Here is an 18,827-nt window from a genome sequence, read left to right on the forward strand (position 1 = left end):
TCCAAGGAGGGGCACTATTACAGGGTGTGGTCTTGTTGGAGTGAGTGTGACCTTGTTGTAGGAAGTGTCACTGTGGAAGTAGGTTTGAGACCCTCTTCCTAGATGTTCTTGAGACAGCCTTCTCCTGGCTGCCTTCAGATAAAGATGCAGAACTCCCCACTCCTTCTCTAGCACCATGTCTGCCTTGATTCCTGCCATGCTTCCTGCCATGCTAATGGACTGAACCTCTGAACCTGTAAGCCAGTCCCAATTAAATGTCTTTTATAAGTGTAGCCTTGGTCATGGTGTCTCTTCACAGCAATGGAAACCCTAAGACAACTCCAAATCTTTTTTTTTTTTTTTAACCACAACAGGAGGCTCGTGGGTAAATTCAGACATGGCAGACTAATGCCTGGCACCTTGTACAGTTCTGTCACCGGCAGCCTCTCTCATGTGCTACACCCTACTGCCCCCTTGGCATTTCATCACAGACACATCCAGCTGTGCCATTGCTCACTCTGCCAAGCTGACAAATTTCTGTCATCCCTGCCTGCCAGGAGACCCACCCTGGGACAACATATGCCCCTGTGTTCCAACTGCTTCACGGAGCTGTATGGCCCCTCCTCCACCTACTGCGCTGGCTGGGCCCTGCCTACCATGTAGAGTAGGCTATGCCCACTGCGCTATCACTGTCGGCCTGTCATCCCTCACTTTCCCAGATCCTAACCCCACGTCATCTTATTGCCGAGGATGCCATACTTTCTTTGACTGGTAAGCACCCCCCCTGCACCCCTGCAAAGGATGAGTCTCACACTTTCACAGCTGACAGAACAGGGTTGCAACCCTGCGCACTACTCAGAGACATGTGTCCAGGGGCAAACTCCCCATGCTCCATCTGGAGTCTAAGTTTCCTTATCTGACAAATTGGGAATTGGGCTATCCTCAGACCTTCGATGATGAAAAACAACAATAAAAACACTCATCTTGGGCAGCTGCCCTGGTTAAGTGTCTGGACTGGTGAGTTTTGAATCTTTATTTCCAGTGGTCCTCAGGTGGCAGGTTTGTCTACCTCAGAACACACAGCAACAACCTGGAGCCTGTATGGTACTCAGAGAGAAACTCCACAATAACAAACTGTGTTGTCACCACTCCCCAATGTCCTGGGAGGATCCTCCAGTCAGATGCAGAGAGGCCATGGCAGAGGGGTGTGGAGCTGCGTTATTAGTACTGTGGGGTTTGGTCCAGGTCAGTGGTTTACACAACTGGTGACTTTGGCATCCTCCTGACTCCGGCAGAGGGAGTATGAAGGATGCTATGAAGGCTGTGGGAATACCCCACATGGCGATGAATATGAGTCCTGTAGTTGGGGCAGATCCAGGGCAGGAGGAAACCCAGCTGGCCCATATCCTTTTACCCCCTTGCCTTTGGTTATGCTGCCAATCACTGGCTGGGGGTGGGTGCTTTCCTGCCTACGTCATGGAGGGCCTGGCTATCCCTTCAGGGTAGAATGACCAGAGGGCAGGGGCCACAGACAGAGATGAAAACTGGGCACTTTGGGTGAGGCCACTGGAGACTGCAGCTCACCCAAAGGACTGTGTGGCCACTGTACCTAAATGTTACCTTCGCTGCTCCCCCGCCCCCCAACAAGTTCCACTGGGGCTAGCTTGGCTGCCAGCCTCCATCTCATTCCTGTCTGCTGGGCCTCACCTTCTCCTCTCCATCCTGGTCAGCAGCCCCTTATGAACTCCAGTTAGGAGTCACTCCTGAGCTAAACACTCATCCCAAACTCGTCTCCATGCTGAGCAGAGGAGATTGCTGCCAAAGTTGGGGGCCTTGGGCATCCTCAACATCCCACCCCATCCCCATAGGGAGGCTTGGGAAAACAGGCCTGAACCTTTATTTACTGAGGGGAACCCAACTAGAGAATCCCAGCTTCCTTCCTTAGGCCTCCAAATCTGTATCAGGTACTACCTATTAACTGAGAACCCAGAGGCCCCTGGAGGCTGGCGACAGAAACTTTCCTCAGACCCATGGGCACCATCATCTAGGAGGAGACCCTCTCCAGACTGAAGTGAAGAACTAAGCCAACCAGGTCAGGGAGGGTCCGTCTTCTGGCTGATCTGGACAGCCCGTGGCCTCATTCCAGAGGTCCCTCCCTGTGGCGGAAGCTAAGCTGTCCTCCCTGACTCTTGATGGCCTGCCTGCATCCCCATGTGGACTCCTCCCTGGGACTCAGCTCTTCCACCCCAAGGCCCAGAGACCCTTGGGCACCTGGTGGGAAGTGGAGGAGCAGCCAGCAAGGCTGGCTCCTGCTCTTCCTGCCCCTCCACGCTCACTGGCAGCTGTCTTCACAGCAACAAACACAGGCAGGTGGGCGGGTGGATGGGGTGGGGGCAGGTATGATAATGTTCTATGAGTAGGCTCTCAAGGCACAGCACAGGAGAGCAGAGGGATGCTTGAGTTCTGTGCCGACACGCAGGGAAACTCAGGCCCAATGAGCCCCAGGTCATGCAAATTGAGGATGGAGTCTGCGATAATGCGGGCTGTGCGCTTCTGGTACCCACCCGAGGTCACCATGAGGATGGGTATGTCGTGCGCTCGGACCACCCGGAAAACCACTTCATCCCTCTTCACAATGCCCTGTGGGAAGATGGGGAAGGTAAGTTCAGATAGGCCTGACTTCCTGTGGTATCGAAAAGTACTACTGCAAGTCTATCCTTGGTGTGGATTGCTGCTGCTTTTAGCATCTCCTCCAGACATAAGGTTGCCCTGCCCATACTTCCTAAATTTGCCAACCCTCAGAGCATGAATTTCCTGCCTCAATAGGGCCAGGACACACAGCTTGGCAGATAGACAAATCCCTAAAAATGTGTCTCTGGGCTGATAGATAGATGTCCTAGGTGGCCCTTGGGTCTCTGTGGCTTGAATATGAAATGTCCCCCACAGCTTCGCATATGTTTGAAAACTTGCTCCCCGGCTGGTGGTGCTGTCTGAGAGAGTCCTAGACCTTTAGTTGGCAGAACCTGCTGGAGAAAGTACATCGTGTTTCATACCTGGGCCCACTTCCTGTTCTCGTTCTGCTCCCTGTGTACAGATGGAATGTGGCCTCTCTGCTTCCTGACTACACCACCAGCCCCATGCTCCTTACTGTGTCTTCCCGGCCATGAATAATTCTACTCCCTCAGGAGCTGTGAGTCAAAATGAGCCCTTTGTCAGAGGATTCTCACGAAGGAACAGAAAAGTGGCTGATATATGGTCAGACTGTGGCCAGGCTATAGACGTATCCCCAGGTGACCCCCATGCTAGGACGTACCGCTGGGCTGATGGACAGCCCCCCGAGGCGGTCCCCCTCCAGAACGTCTGTGCCCGCGTTATACACCACCACATCAGGCAGGTGCTCCTGCAGGGACCTCCTCACATTCCTCTCCACCTTCTCCAGGTACTCCTCATCTTCTGTGCCCCACTCCAACTCCACCTTCCGCCTGATGGCCTCTAGGACAGAGACACAAACAGCCCTGAGTACAAATTGGGGAAACTGAGGCCATAGATGGCATCGATGTGGGGAATTGTCGAAACCCACAACAGGACCAACTCCATCTCAGCCCGTCCTCATAACTGCACCAAAGCTGAGTGGCAAAGGGGCATTGTGGGAGGGCAGGTGATTAAAGCTGACACTTTACCCCTGAAGGCCTAGGGACCCTATCCCTGAGCCCTACCAACACTGAACACCCCACATATTCAAGCTCAGGCTCCAAACAGCCCAGAGTCAGCTCAGGCAGTCAGCAGTGTCCTTACCTCACCACCTGTGCATACATGGCCCTGCCTGTTTTCATCTTAAATGTCCCGAGAGGCCCATCTGTTGAAGGCTCAGTTCCCAGCCCATGGTGCTACTGTGTGCTGCTGCTACTGATGACTGGACCTTTAGCAGGACCTTTAAGAGGTTGAGCCAAGCGGAAGAAGCGATGTGACTTGGCAGTGATGTATCAGGACCATGCCCCTGAATGTCTCCGGACATCATGAGATCATGAGGTGAGAAGCTTTTCCTACCAAACGTGTGTAGGTACACTGTAACGTGATAAGCCCAACACAACAGGGCCTCCTGAACATAGACCAGGACCTTAGAGCCGTGGGCCAAGGCAACCTTTCCTCCTCTCTAGCTGTCCAGCTCCACTCTAAGGCTGCTGTTGACCTTGGTAGTGGTCCACAGTACTGGCTTCTTCAAAATCAACCTACATATTCTGTTACAGAGACAGGTGAATGAGACTATACCACCAGTGGGGCAGGCAGGCTACCGATTTCAAACTTAGTTTCAGAGCCTCTGGGTTATGCTTGAGTCCATTTTTGCTGTTTTCAAACATTTTTATAGTTTAGTTCACTTTACATTTTATCTTACTTTAATTACACATATATGGGAGTCTGTTCATTAGTATAGTGCCTGCAGAGGCCAGAAGTATCAGATTCCCTGGAGCTGGGATATAGGTGGCTGCAAATCACCTGATATGGGAGTTGGAAGTTGAACTCAGCTCTTTTAAAACTGAGCATTCTCCCTCACCCCAGCCTTTATTTTTTGGTAGCAGGTTATAGAGTATTGCTGTGACAGATTTTAGAATATTATGTTAACATGTGAACGTTGGGCTGGAAAAGCCACTGCATGTGGGAGCTTGGGAGATAAGAATGTTGACAGCAAGGCAGACGAGGGAGGCCTGGGTTCTGAAGTCTCATGGGGAATCACAGGCTCTGTTGTGCTGTGTAGTATGAGGAATCTGTGGTTCTGCAAAGCTGGAACTGAAGAGTCAGCTGTGACTAACAAGAGGCCTATTAGTGAAGGTGTACCCAGTCATGTGTAGACTCCAGAAATGTGAAGATCCTAGTACCATGGGATGGCCACCAAGGTCAGCCACAGCTGTGGAGCGGAGCTGGCACAAGCCTAGGACACAAGATGTGTATACTGCGAAGGCTGAACTGGAGAAGGGGACCAGGCCCTTTGCAGCCCAGAGATTATGGGGGGTCCCAGATGTCAAGGGCTGAACGTTTTACACTGTTGCTTTGGTTTGATTGTGCACTGGGTCTGCTTCTTCCACGGGAGAGTTTTTAAAAAGTGTTTATTCTGATCCTGTAAGAAGCCACTTATCAGACTGTGGATATGTTAGAGAAACATTGGACTTTGAGAAAGATATTTTAAATGCTTTAAAGAGACTGGACTTTTAAAGTGCTTGAATTTTTTAAGACTAGAACTTTTAAACGTTGAAATGTTTGATGTTGTGATACAAATATTAACATACTATCGTGGGGACAAATGAGAAATGAAAGCCTGTGGTTGAATAGTGACGTTTGTCTGTCACATTGACAACGAGGGGGCAACTGTGTTGTATTTTATGGGTAGTGCCACCCTTGGGCAGGTGGCCCCAGGGTTTAAGAAAAGGAACTGAGCATGTCAGAAGGAACAAGTCAGTAAAGCAGCATTCCTCCATTGCTTCTGCTTCCATTCCTACCTTAGGATTTCCCCTGAGTTCCTTTCCTGACTTCCCTCAAAACGAACTATATAGAGACTGTAAGTTGAAATAAACCTTTTCCTCTCCAGGTTGCTTTTAATCATGGTGTCTTACCTCCCCCCCCACACACAAACACACACACACACATGCAGTCTCTCTCTCTCTCCCTCCCTCCTCCCTCCTCTCATCTATGCTCATCTTTAGTGAGAAGAGCCCTTGTGTGTATTCCTGTGGTCTTGGGGTCAGGTGACTCTCTTAGGTCTCCATGTGCTTGTGGGTATAGTGGGGGAACTCACTTCCTGGGAGTGATACAGACAAATGAGTGGCATTGTCATACCCATGAGGACAGAGTGGGGATAAAACTTACCTTTAGCAAAGCGATCCCCAGGGTAGATGTGGCGGTTGTAAACATCCATGATGTATACACGCTTATCACCCATGAAGTCTCGCTCGTGCCCATTGCCCTATGTGCAGACAAACTGTCACTGCAGGCAGCTGCTCTCAGGAAGGGGGAACACCAACCACCACAGGAACTGCCTCCTGCTTTGTCGGGTGGTTTGGCCCTAGGGATCTAGTGTCAGATAGCAGAGCCAGACACACTCCAGATATGACCCCATATACTCTTTCAGAACCTGCAGTATGGTCAACCCTCTCTCTCACTCTCTTTGTGAAGCAGAGCAAGATCTGGCCCTGCTACCGTCTTGGCCCCGCAGGGGCATCACTGGAATTGGGACACAGAGAACAAACTGCAAAGAGTTGTACATGTGTGACTTGATTTACCTGGAGCTGAGTAAGGGGGGACAGTGTGGTTGAGGCTTATGAAAAGCCTCCTGCCTAGTATATGAGTGGTCAACAGGAGGCAGTGAGACCCCTTGGGTTCAAGGACAGAAGCTACCAGGGGCATTGTAAGGGGACTCTCTCACCAAAGGAAAGTGCTGGTACCTGAACTCATGCAGAGACTCACCTGATGGGCATCTAGATCAATGATGGTAGCTCTGGAAATGCCTTCCACACGCTCAAACAGGAACTGACAGGGAGAGAAGATATGTGAGGACAGGACAGGTCCGAGGACCCAACCCTTTGGGGACTAAGGAAAGGGGTTGAGTGGGAAGGACAATGGGTAAGACATCATTTCCCCATGTTTTGAGGTGCTAGGGCAGAGGGAGGGAGCAGTAGAGGGGAGGGAAAGCTCTGGGGACAGGGAGTGTGCTGTGGCCTGAAGGTTAAGAGATCAGATCTCAGATTCTGGATGCCCTGGGGAATGTGGGGTTGGTCAATGAGCCCCATGATCTTAGAACTTAATCCCCTAAACTTTGCCTCATTCTATAATGCTAAATCCTGGTGCCTCTTCCTCCACTAGGAGACCCCTTTCCTGTTCCCCTCCAAATCCTAACAGCTGGGTCTGCTGACAGCCTATCCACATGCCTGCAAGAATAGGGACTCCATTAGCCTGGCACCCAGCATGAGACTGGGCAGAGGGCACATGGGGGGGGGGGGCTCAGGGGTTCCACAGAAACACAGAGTGGGCAAGCTCTTTCATTCAGCTTCCTCAAGGTTGTGCTCAGGTGTTCAGTGAGGGGAGGAGCAAGAGAAGGGGTTAGGATATGAAATCGACTCCAGCTGTGTGGAGCTCTGTTATCACCAGGATCCTAACCTGTTCTTGCCTCACTCCTTCCTTCAGCCACACCCTTCTTCATACCTATGGTCCTGAAACCTGCCCATCCCTCCACCCACACCAACTCTTAGCACTAAGGAGGCTGCAATGCCTCCCTCCTGCCACAGACAGGCCTCCTAGTGGCTGGAATTTGCTGGGTCCAGTTTGAGTCCTGGCCAGGTTGTGCAGCTAGAGAAGTCCCGCACCACTATGATGAAGACTCTCCCCACTGTGAGTCTGCCTCCCTCCCCTAGAGTGTGTGGGAGCTATGGGATGACGGGGTCTTTAGAGGTAAGGTACCACAGGTTCAGAGACACACCTTGATAGCCAGTGTGATGTCTGCATAGGCACAGAAGCCCCCGCCACGATCACTGGAGCAGTGGTGGAAGCCACCACCTGCAGAAAGCCAGACAGTGGTGTTGGTCAGAACCAGATTTGGGTGGCCTCTCTCTCCCCTTCCATGCCCACATGCCCCTCTGGTTGGGAGTCCATGTTGACCAAGTGAATAGAACATCTGGGAGTATGTCATTACTCTAGGTCAAGAGGTAGCTCCATGCCATTACCATCACATCCCACAGTAAAAGCCACTCTTCAAGGAGACCCAGCCATGTTGGCCAGCTGAACACCGGGTTCCCACACCAGGAAAGGGGCAGCATTAGCAGGTTTGCTTTAGACCCAGGTTCACCTCGTAGTGGACAGAGGTGACTAGGAAGGATACCCTCTGTTGGCCAGAGCTGTTTATGCCATCCCAAACCCTGAAACATAGTCTGGGAGTCCTTTTGCTTTGGACCAGAGAGCTGCTGTTGCCTGTCTTCTCATAAAATGGCTAGTAAGCTGCTACAGTCCCTGTATTCCTGGAGTCCCTGGGTTATAGGAGCCTTCCAAAATGGAGGTCCAAAATCCCCACCCTGACAGTGTGAGGCTGGGGCCATGCAGATGAAGAACTTGCCTCTTCCTCTCCCTAGGGGACTAACAGGGCATCCAGCTTGCCAAAGCCTCTATCTTCACTAGTACCTTTTACAGATGAGCTGCCCCGGGCACAGAGAGGACCAACAATATGCTCAGAAAATACTACAAGCAAACAAAGCTTGGACCATTATGGAAATCCAGGCTTCATCAGGATCTAGATGCCCAACTAACCAGATCCTAGTTTCTATAATAGGAGTATTGTTGAGGTCCTCCATAACTGGGAACTATATTACAGACACACAGGGCATAAATAACCCATGTGCCTATGCCATTGAGTATCCTAACACCATGGTGATGCCAGGTTAATGCTGGGTACCTGGCAATAGGAGCAGAAAGAGTCATGGCCCCTGGCTATGGGGAGTTCACAAAACGGGATCAGGTCTTGCTCTAGGGTCCTGCACAAGCCAACAGTGTCCTCATAAGACAACTATGCAACAGCCAAGGAAAGGCTACTAGGAAAAAGGTTCTTCAACTGTCAAAGACCGTGAAGACAGATTACAGAGGCCACATGGAACCAAAAAGCACTGACCCCCCAGAACCCCTGATGTGGCACTTAGCCTGTGCCTATCCACTCATCCCATGACCAAGCCAGGTCCACTGGCCTAGACCCCAGGAAGATGGACTCTTTCAGGAGAGCCACATGGAGGCAACTAATTCCACACAGACATGCCCGGGAACCTACCTGAGGGATGGCACAGGCTCTCTGGGTGGAAGAGAACTCCCTGTCATTGGAAATATATAAATGTTGGGCGGGGACATTCTCAGAACAAATATGTCACAGTAGATAGAGGTACCCCTAGAGTCTACACAGGAACAAAAAGGCTATATACTACTCCAGGCTACTAGGCTGGCTCTGAGGGCTTTGCTGTCCCTCTATCCCCACACCCTTTCCACCTCCACCAGGACAGCCAGATATTCTGAAGGTCCAGCACTCACCAACATTGATGGCCCAGCCTCGTTCCACAGCCAGCTTCCCCGCCTTTGGAGACAAGCAAAGGGTAAGTTCAGGCCTCATCCTGAGGCAGATATGTATGCATTCAATAAAGCTCTGAGGCAGGCATAGACCACAGGTAGAACGAGGCAGCACCTCATTTCTCAACGGACCAGCAACAACCAGGGGAGGGGAACGGTTCAGAATGGCCCTCCCAGTTTTGCAGGAAAACACCAGAAATTCAAGTAAGGTGAACTGAGGATTCCCACGCGGCTTTCTGAATGGGAAGAGAGAGTCTGCTTTTGGAAATACCGAAAGCTGCGATCCTGCAGGCATTTGGGGTGAATGGCAATAAATACAGGATGTGACAGTGCCAGGGTGCAGTGACAATGGCTGGGACAGACCCCACTGATTCTGACACAGTGTCCCTCAACCAACTCCCCAGCAGCAAGTACCACTACAGTAGAACATATGTTTGTTGGGTTATAAACACAGTTAACTCAAATTGTTATTGAATTGGATCCCTACAGGGCAAAGTGGGGTAGGGCCTGGAGCTACATGCAACACCCAGCCTACCATGATGGTGCCTCCAGTCTGGGTCCGCAGGGGCCTCAGCACCTTCCTTTGCACAAGAAAGTTGGGGAGAAAGATGACAGGGGGGATCTCAGTGATAGTAGCCACCACAAAGGACCACTGTGGAAAGAGACATGGAAATCAAAGTTGATCCAGGCCTGGGCATGGTGACCCCCTCTTTCTTGGGAAGTGACAGCTGGGAGCCACCTTTGAGTCCCAGCGTTGTGCTTGGGCACAGTGAAGTTGACGGCAGCATTCTGAGGCACTCTTCTGCCCTCTTGTGTCTAGAATAAGGCCTGCAGGCTGTGCTGGTTAGTACAGGGCCGTGAGAACCAGGAGGGCCTTGTCTCTGGGGCCAAGTGTCAGTCAGCACTTTCTAAGTACTTAGAGCCCGTGAGACATCCTGGTGGCTTGGGGTCCTGTCTTGTGCTAGGACACTTGTAGCCAAGGCTAACCGGCCAGCAGGTGCTATGACAGAAGGAAGAGAAGCCTTGTGGAGAAGGTAACATCTAGAGAAGGTAAATAGTGAACAAGAGTTCCCCCAGATGCAGGCTTTAGGCCAAAGTGACAATTTAGGGCAAAGGATTGAGTTCAGGAATGCCGTCAGTAGGAAGGGCAGGGTAAGGAAGCCTCCTCTGTGGTCTTTGGTGGTTCAGGACCTGGTCTGCTAGCACGGGTTCATAGCACAGTCAGAGCAGTATAGAGGCACAGAAAAAGGAAAGTTGGAACTAAAAACTAAGTTACTGAGCCTGAGCCCCATCTCCAGCTGATGTGAGCTACTTGTACTCCTGCACTTTCAGTCCTGACTCGTTTTCTGCTCGGCTCTACAGGGACAGGTTTTGTATCTAGCGCCCTCTGCTGCTCCTTGCTTTTTTTGTTGGAGACAACAATCTCTTTACATATGTAGATGTAGAGATGTCCTGGTACTATGTAGCCCAGGCTGCCTCCAAATACTGTGATTAAATGTATGCACTACTATACCCAGCCTGTTCCACTTTTATAGACAGCAGTTCCGTGTTTTCACCAGAGGACTGCTTCTTGGCCAAGATCCATGAGGGCTCCAAGCCCATGTGTAAATGGAGTCATATTTACATGGAACCCAAGCACATCCTCCTGCATAAATCATGCCTACATTGCTTATAACCTGGGCCATGTTACCAGAAGTTTATGCGGTAGTTTAGGGAGTAACACAAGAAGTGTGTATGTCACAATGGACACATTATTGTTTTAAGAATATTCTCCCTCTGTGGTTGGTTAGACCTGAGAACAAAGAACCCAATGGCCTGTACTTATGAGTCAGTTTTGAACTAAAGGTTATGTGGAAGTACATTCCTGTCATCCAGCTGGGGAAGTAGAGACAGAGGACTATGAAGTCCATGGCTTCTTTGTCTGGCTACATGTACTGACTAGTTTTGTGCGTCAACTTGACACAAGCTGGAGTTATCTCAGAGAAAGGAGCCTCAGTTGAGGAAATGCCTTCATGAGATCCAGTTGTAAGGCATTTTCACAACTAGTGATCAATGGGGGAGTGCCAGCCCACTGTGGGTGGTGCCATCCCTGGGCTGGTGGTCCCGAGTTCTATAAGAAAGCAGGCTGAGCAAGGTAGGGGAAGCAAGCCAGTAAGTAACATCCCTCCATGGCCTCTGCATCGGCTTCTGCTTCCTGACTTGCTTGGGTTCCAGTCCTGACTTCCTTTGGTGATGAACAGCAATGTGGAAGTGTAAGCTGAATAAATCCTTTCCTCCCCAACTTGCTTCTTGGCCATGATGTTTTGTGCAGGAATAGAAACCTTAAGACACTACACAAGACCATGCCTCAAAGAAATAAAACATACACATTGTTTAATGAGAACCCCATGCCTCAGCTACTTCAGGCATATTGGAAATGCTGGCCAGACACTGAGGTGGTGGTTAGATGGAGCTGATCTAGGATGTGTCCATCAGGACAGCTTTATCAGGCAGCACTTCTCTGGAAAAACACCTGTTGATGGCCAAATAAAACATTGGGGCGAGGTAGGAATGGGCTGTGGCTGGGCGCTGGAGGAAGGAGAAAGGGTTGGCAGAGTGGTCTGTGGGCCAGGGAGATGGTAGTTACAGTGGTCAACATGAACGGATACAGGGCCTCCCAATGACACCAACACTGTTGAGTGAGCAGCGGAAGACAAATTGGGGTCTGAAATGAGGGCGTAACTGTGGAAGCCTGCTGAAGGGGCCCTGCTGGAGAGGCCTGTCATTAACTCAACACACGGTCCCAGCTACCCAGAGACTATAGCAGACCTGCACACAGCTACCAGCATGTCTGTGTCATCATCTAAAGATGCACAAATCTGTCTATCCCCTTCATCTGTACACTAATACTGTCAACCCTTAGTCTAAAAAAACTATGGGGTCTAGAGGCCCGTGTCTATAAATCCATCGTGTGGGAAGCTAAGTGTAAAGACAACAACTTTGTCTCAAAATTAAAGGTTTTTTTTTTTAATTATAAAGAGAGCGAGATTAATGATGTAGTTTAGTAATTGAGTGCTTGCCTAAGATTAGACAAATAAACCTAAATCACAAGGATCCCTGGGCTCTATTACTTTTCTTGTACACTCCTATTTGATGTCCCCTTGGGCCCTCTCCTGCTTCTATCTGCTACTTGTTATTTAACTTTTGCTTGCCATGAGCTTAAGACACTCATTCATTAAAAATTCATATGGCTATGCTAAATATTTTCTTGGTACAGAACCAGTGCATACCAAATAACCGAAATTAGGCATTCGAACAAATGTGTATGGGTATATCCATAGCAACACCACTGCCGATCATTCAAACGGAGAAACGGCTCACATGTGCATAAGCTAATGGATGGACTAACAAGATGTGGTAGATCACATGGTAGAATATTATGCATCCACGAGGAGGGATGTGTATGCGGTGGTGTGGCTTCCAGGCCAAGCACTGCCTTGCATACTTGAGTTCACCATCCCAGCCACTGGGGAAGAAAGTGCAGGACACCTGCTCAGTGTGCTGTGCGGTGAGGCAAGCCAGATGCCAAAGCTCACACACTGCTTGATTCCATTTGTACTAAGTCAAGTACAAAGTACATGATCTGTGGAGGGATGGTAGAAGTGGGCAAAGGCTGGGCGGAGGCCGGGCAAAGGGCGGGGAATGCCAGGGAGCAAGTGCTCTGCAGGATCAGGTTCCTTTTCAGGGTGATAGATCGTGACATCACATGGATGGATGATGAAGACACTGTGGAACCTTAAGACAGTGGATTGTCATATATGTAATTAGCCATGTTTTTAAAAGGGTAGATGGGCCTCTTGGGGAAAATCTGACAAAGTCAAAGACCCAGACTCCGATTACTTACAGCCTCTTCCCATCTTCCTCTGGGTGCCCTAAGGTCAGTCTCCCTCCCTCCCTCCCATGGGGCCTTTGCACTTGTGGCTCATGCTTAGGCTGTACCTCTCTCACTCCCACCTTTCAGGCCTGCTGGATTCACTGCCCTTCATACCCTCCTTTGCTGTCCCCCTTTCTTCGGGCACTTAGCACTGTTCGGCAAGTTATACTTCTTCTTTGGTTATGAACTTGCTGGTGGTGCTCAGGGACAGGCAGAGAGCTGCCCAGCTCTGACCTGTTCCCAGGGACAGGGCCCTTGAGCTCGAAGCAAGTGAAGAACAGTTCTGATGTTGCCAAGATTCCAGTCTTAATGGGTCCAGCCCTAAGCTGTACACACAGTAGGTGCTCCTGCACCAATGTTACCTTTCTCTTTTGGTGCCCTGATCACCCTGATGCATTGCAGCAATGCAGGGCTCCTGTCCTGGGTAGGTGTGTGGGAGAGAGTACCTGAGGCAGCGGGAAGGCAAGATGGCGCATAACACCCACAGAAAGAGCCAAGAACAACCCTGGGAATCCTAGAGACCTGCCAGACACCACTTGGAATGTCCACAGTAGAGGAAAGGGACAGACAGTGCAGCCCTGGAGTGGGGGAGGGGTGCCTGAGCTGTGCATTAGATAGGTCTTACCTAACTAAGGGCATCAGCAGCTCACCCATCACTCCCCCACTACAAACCTGTTTATGGTGCTCAGGATAAAACCCATGTTTTCTCCTCAGCTTCCCAGACTCACTGTGGCCTGGCCACACAAGACCTGCTGCATGATAAACGTTCTGTTGCTCCCTTTGATCTGGCTCCACGGAGCTCTGAGCCAAGTGTGACATGGCCCTCTTGGTGAACAGCTGTGTGTTATGCTGATATAGCTGACCCCCCACACCCCTGCTCTGCTTGTATTTTCTATTTGGGAATGACAGACTATGCTGCTTCTGGATTTTTGGGACACCTGCCCTGAAAGCTTCCCATAAGGTTTTCTAAATGGGTGGAATCCTAGTAACCATCCCCCAGCCTCTGCCTCATCCAGGCCCCACTGTTTCGGTGAATCCCTGTCCAAACTTACCCCTGCCTCCCCTTCCCCCTTTGACTCCTGGTCAGGCTTCTGGGCTGTGGACTAATCACGCATGTCTGAGCCCCAGGAAACCAGGGCAGCCAGGCACTGGGCTTCCGGCCAATGGCTCACACCTCTCTCCTGGGAGCCAGGCGTCTTCCTGGCAATCTTTCCCAAGCTCTCACCGCCATGGCCCATCTAGAATTCTCACAGCTCAGCCATGGCTGGAGTTTAGAGGTAGCAGCTATGGCCCTAGTCCTGAATAGATGCCCACATGGGCCCTCCCCATGCTTAACACACACCCCAGGTGATTTGAGGAAAGCACAGGCTACTTCTGAGCCAAGGTCTTTCCAGACAGAGTGAAGCAGCCTGTTGACTTCTGCCATCTGTGGAGTCCTGAAGCCGTGGACTCTGACAGGAAACTTGGGGGCCAGAACTCCCATTCTCTGAAGCAGAAACTCAATGGTACCTTGATGCAGCTCTAGCCAGGGCAGACTGTCAACCATGCCCACCCCCAGCTGCCCCTGCCAACCTGTCACACAAAGGATATACTAAAGACCTCGGCTTCCAATAGGAGTTTAGAGTCTCCTGTGCAGAGGCCCTGGGCAGGCAGTAGTAGCCTGGAGTGGCCCATAGCTGGGATTTAAAACCTTACAGCTATCACGTTCAGATCCAGGGCTGGAGCTGGGGCTCAGTGGCAGGTTCTAGCCGAACATGCTCAATCCCAATAATCATAAACACTAAAAACAAAAACACCCCCTGAAAAGCCCAAAGCAAAAAAAAAAAAAAAAAAAAAAAAAAAAAAAAAAAGATAGTAAAAAGAAGGAAATAGGAGAGTATCGTTTAATAAGCAGCATTCTGGCTTCTCTTGAAAAAGCCCGTCCTGTAGTCATGTTGGCCCCTGCAGTGTGGCAAGCAACCACATAGCCCGTATGAGAAGGAAGATCTCCTGTAGTTCACCCCAGACAGCTCTACCTGCTCCCACCACCATCTTTACGTTCCTTTCTGGACCCTGGAGGCATTTCAAACCCATTTTAGCCCAAGAGTTTTCATTTACAAGGAGGCCTTGGAATAGCATCTCAGGCCACTACAAAAGCAGGACAGGATAAAGTGGCTTGTGCACAGGGCAAGGGCTAATGTCCCCTCCTACTGAAATGACACCAGCAGCCTCTGAGCCCCATCCAGAGCATAGGCTAAAAGTCACTAATATGCCCAAGGCCTCTAAGGGGTTCTGTCTGCACATAGCCTGAACATGGGGAGCTAACTACCCACAGAGATATCTTCTGATGGTCCCTCCTTATCTTAAGAGCTTCCTGTGCTAGGGACAGGAGTAGGCACCCCTAAGGCTGAGCTCCTCCTCCACAGATCCTGGTACCGTACCTTCAGCTCGTTGAGATAGCGCCTTGTGTGCACCACCAGCAGGTCCTCCTCCGAGGCCTCCCGAGCCTCCACCAGCATGCCATCGGACAGCAGCTTCTCTTCTGGAAGCACAGAGCAAGACCCTGCTTCCGTTCCAGCTCTCAAAGCAGGCCCGCCCCCAGGCCCTCCCTCAGGCTGCAGGCTAGTCTCTGGCAGCCCCTCTGCACACAGTGAAGTACTCTGTGGATGGCTGCCTCCCTAGGCCAGTGTGGCCAGTGGTTAGACCATCTGTCCAAGGGTGAACTCAAAACACACAGTAGTCTTGATATTTTCCTTTCTGCTGACAGCCACCAGGTGAACTTCCAGAAGCAGACAGCACACAGAACAGGAATGTTCTCAAGGGAGAAAAAGCTCTTCAGTCCAACCCTCCCTCCACAGGTGGCTCAGGACCATGTAGCCTCCCCTCTGCTTGAGCCTTACTCATGCCCCTTGCTAACCAAAGGAGAGTAGCAGCTCACAGGCAGCAGAAGCCAGAGCTGAACAACTGCTATTTTCAGAGCACTACCCTCCTGCTGAAACCTTCTATTTATGGCAAGTGAAACTGCCTTTTCCCATTTTTATGACATGGGTTTCCTTTTAAAACAAAGTTAAGTTTAAAAAAAAAAATCTCGAAGCATTTTAAAACACACAGTAAATGTAGGAGTAGGTGGTATAGGGGGCACCGGGGTGTCTGAGGGCTTCTGTATATGGCTACCAAAGATTCATTTCATTCCACAAAAGAAACTGAGGCAGAGAACAGACATTTCCCCCACGGTATCACCATATTGTGATATGGTGAGACTGGGCCTTGGTGCTCTGGATCTAAAGAAACCAGAATCTAGGGTCTAATTTCAATGAGTTGTGCTCAGAAACCAACCAGCCCCATCCACATCTATCCAGAGATCCAGGCAGGGGCTCCCTCCCAGTGGCCCGTGGACTCCGACACCACGGGACTCAACCAGCTCCCTTCCTGCCTGGGTGCCCAAGGAGCCTGCCCTGTGGTTCTGCCTCCCATCCGTCCTCATCCTCTGAGGAACAGGAGTAAGAGGGACTGGCTGCTGACTCCCAGCTGAGGGGGATGAGGAGGCCTTCGGCTGTATCACTGAGAGAGACAGGAGCACAGGTGGGGGCAGAGAACACCAGCAGGAAACTATGTGTGCAGGCAACAGACGTGCAAGGTTAGCATCCCAGGCTTACACCAACACCACGCGTCACCTGTGTGCTTTCTAGTCCATGGTTTCCTTTGGCTGTTCATGCTGGTCCCTACAGCAGAGGGAAAAGCTGTTCCACTTGCCGTAGATAGGAGGTCACCAGAGGAACAAAAACAAACCCAACAGAAACAGCTGCGTTATTAATGTCTAATTTGGTCCTATTTTCTGCACAATGCAGAGCTGGGAGCTTGCTCTAGATTTTTAGGAAGGGAGACAGGGACTAGAGCTAACTGGAGGGAAGTGAAGACAGGGCCCAGCTTGCTTAGCAGCCTGCCTGGAAAGACCCTGTAACAGCAGGGCAGAAGGCGGCCTGGGGGCTGAAATCAGATAAGGATGTAGTGAATGGGGGGGGGGGGCAGATGCAGGACTGAGGAGGTGATGAGAATGGGAAGTAGGGGAAAAATGGGGAAGGTAGCTGCAAGTCTGAGGAGGTGGTGAGGACAGGGAAATGAAGGAAGCAGGTGCTAGTCTCAGGGGGGCCTCTTACCTTTCAGGAAGTTGATCACCTTGCCCCATTTCCCAGCATCAAAGGGGTGCAGCTTCTCCAGGCCCATGAAGGTGATGTTGTAACGTGGAGAGTACACGATGGGCCAGCGTTTCTCTGGTACATGCTGGTACAGCTGTGTTGCGTGAGGCCTTCAATGTGCAGAAGAGACGCAGATATGGACGACAGCCTCCTTGTGGAAAGCAATGTCCCCTCCCCACTCACACCAGGTCACTTAACAACCAACAGGAATAAAAACAGCTCCTTCCTGAGCCTTGGCTGGCTTTGACTACACCAGCTTCCAACACAGTCCTCACAGCAGCTCTGGGGACCAGGTGTGCCCAAGGTCACATGCCAGCGCCAGGTGTATTCTGGAGTACTGGCTGGCGCCAAGGCCCAAGGCCTGCACGGGGGAAGGCGGGGTGTAGGGTGTAGGGGGCTGGGATGTGGCTGTCTCACGGGTTAGCTCACGCATCTGTGAAACTGGGAACAAAATGCGTTGGGGGAGGGGGTGCGTAAACCGCGATTACAGGAGGCTGTGCCCTCTTCGCAGCCCTGCAGCCCACCGCGGTGCCCTGCGGAGGGGAGACCCCACTGTTCATCCGCACGGTCACCCAGCCCTCCCCCAACTGTCCCGCCGTGCCCACGGGGATCCCCAGAACCCATGCTTAGCCCCACGCGCGAACCCGCACACTCACATCCCGCAGCCGGCCCTGCCTGCTCTGGACGCCACTCCGCACCGGGAGGGGTGGGAGGGGTGCAGGGGGCAGAGCCTACGCAGAACACGCCTCCATGGCGCGGGGAGCTGGGGTGGAGCTCTGGCCTGCAGCTGCGTCACAGACGACTGGACCCAAACCGGCTAAGGAAAAGCACCCAATGGAGTGCTTGGGGGGCGTGGTTATGCGCAGCTCCGCCCGTATTCCCAGGGTAGAAATAAGCAGACACTTGTTTAGTGTGAACGCGGGCTTCTCTGCACTATGTGGTGGTGGGTCTGCTCTGGGCCTACCAGCTCGGCTACATGTTATTTCCTGGGGTGCAGCCCTCTGTTCCTGTACCATCTGTGGCTATTTCCCCATGGTGTAAGCACTCCCCACTTATCACAAAATGCCCTGAACCTGCTTCCCTATTGTAGAACAGGTCTGGTGATCTTATTTTTAGGGTCCAGTCGTGAATATCTGAACATTTCTCCTGTCTCCATTCCCCTACACCCTGACCCTGGAAGTTGACCGACAGCTAGGGCTGTCTGTGTGGCTGCAGCCTGGGAGGCCCCAACAATGGAAGCAAGAAGAAGAGACAATGGGCCTCTGTTAGCTCAGCTGTCTTCATCAACCAAACAGAAGCAGCTGACCAGAGGAGCAGCCAGGAACTAATGCTCAGCTGGGAGCCCAGGGACCACAGGGTCATGTCATGTGAAGGGGACTGGCATCATTTTCATTGTTTTGGTTTTTAGGGCATGGGGCACACACCACAGTGAAGATCGGAAGTGAGCTCTGGTCAGACAAGTTTTCCCTCCACCTTTGTGAAGTTCCAAGGATTGAGCTCAGGTTTTCTGGCACAAGTACCAACAGCAGGTATTTGCCAGCCAAGTCCATCATTGCTGACAGTTTGGAAGAATGCCTCTGATGTACCTACTGTTACTTTTCAGAAAACAGGACATAGATTCTGAAAGATGCTGAGAAAAAAAAATTGTCCGTAGGAGTGTGAGGTCAGGTCAG

At 51.2% G+C, this 18,827-nt stretch overlaps 1 protein-coding gene across 1 annotated transcript; it reads right to left on the reverse strand.

Moving 5' to 3' along the window:
- Positions 1-1,092: 1,092 nt before the first annotated feature.
- On the reverse strand, positions 1,093-17,842 carry HDAC11 (histone deacetylase 11). Its single transcript, XM_080915017.1, has 10 exons — positions 17,811-17,842; positions 17,116-17,264; positions 15,400-15,500; positions 9,602-9,718; positions 9,031-9,073; positions 7,445-7,521; positions 6,436-6,498; positions 5,839-5,935; positions 3,293-3,471; positions 1,093-2,619 (listed from the first exon to the last, which is right to left on the reverse strand). Coding segments are annotated over exons 1-10 (1,044 nt in total). The 5' UTR covers positions 17,813-17,842; the 3' UTR covers positions 1,093-2,403.
- Positions 17,843-18,827: the final 985 nt, after the last annotated feature.

Source organism: Micromys minutus (assembly GCF_963924665.1).
Source record: "Micromys minutus genome assembly, chromosome: 3".
NCBI lineage: Eukaryota > Metazoa > Chordata > Mammalia > Rodentia > Muridae > Micromys > Micromys minutus.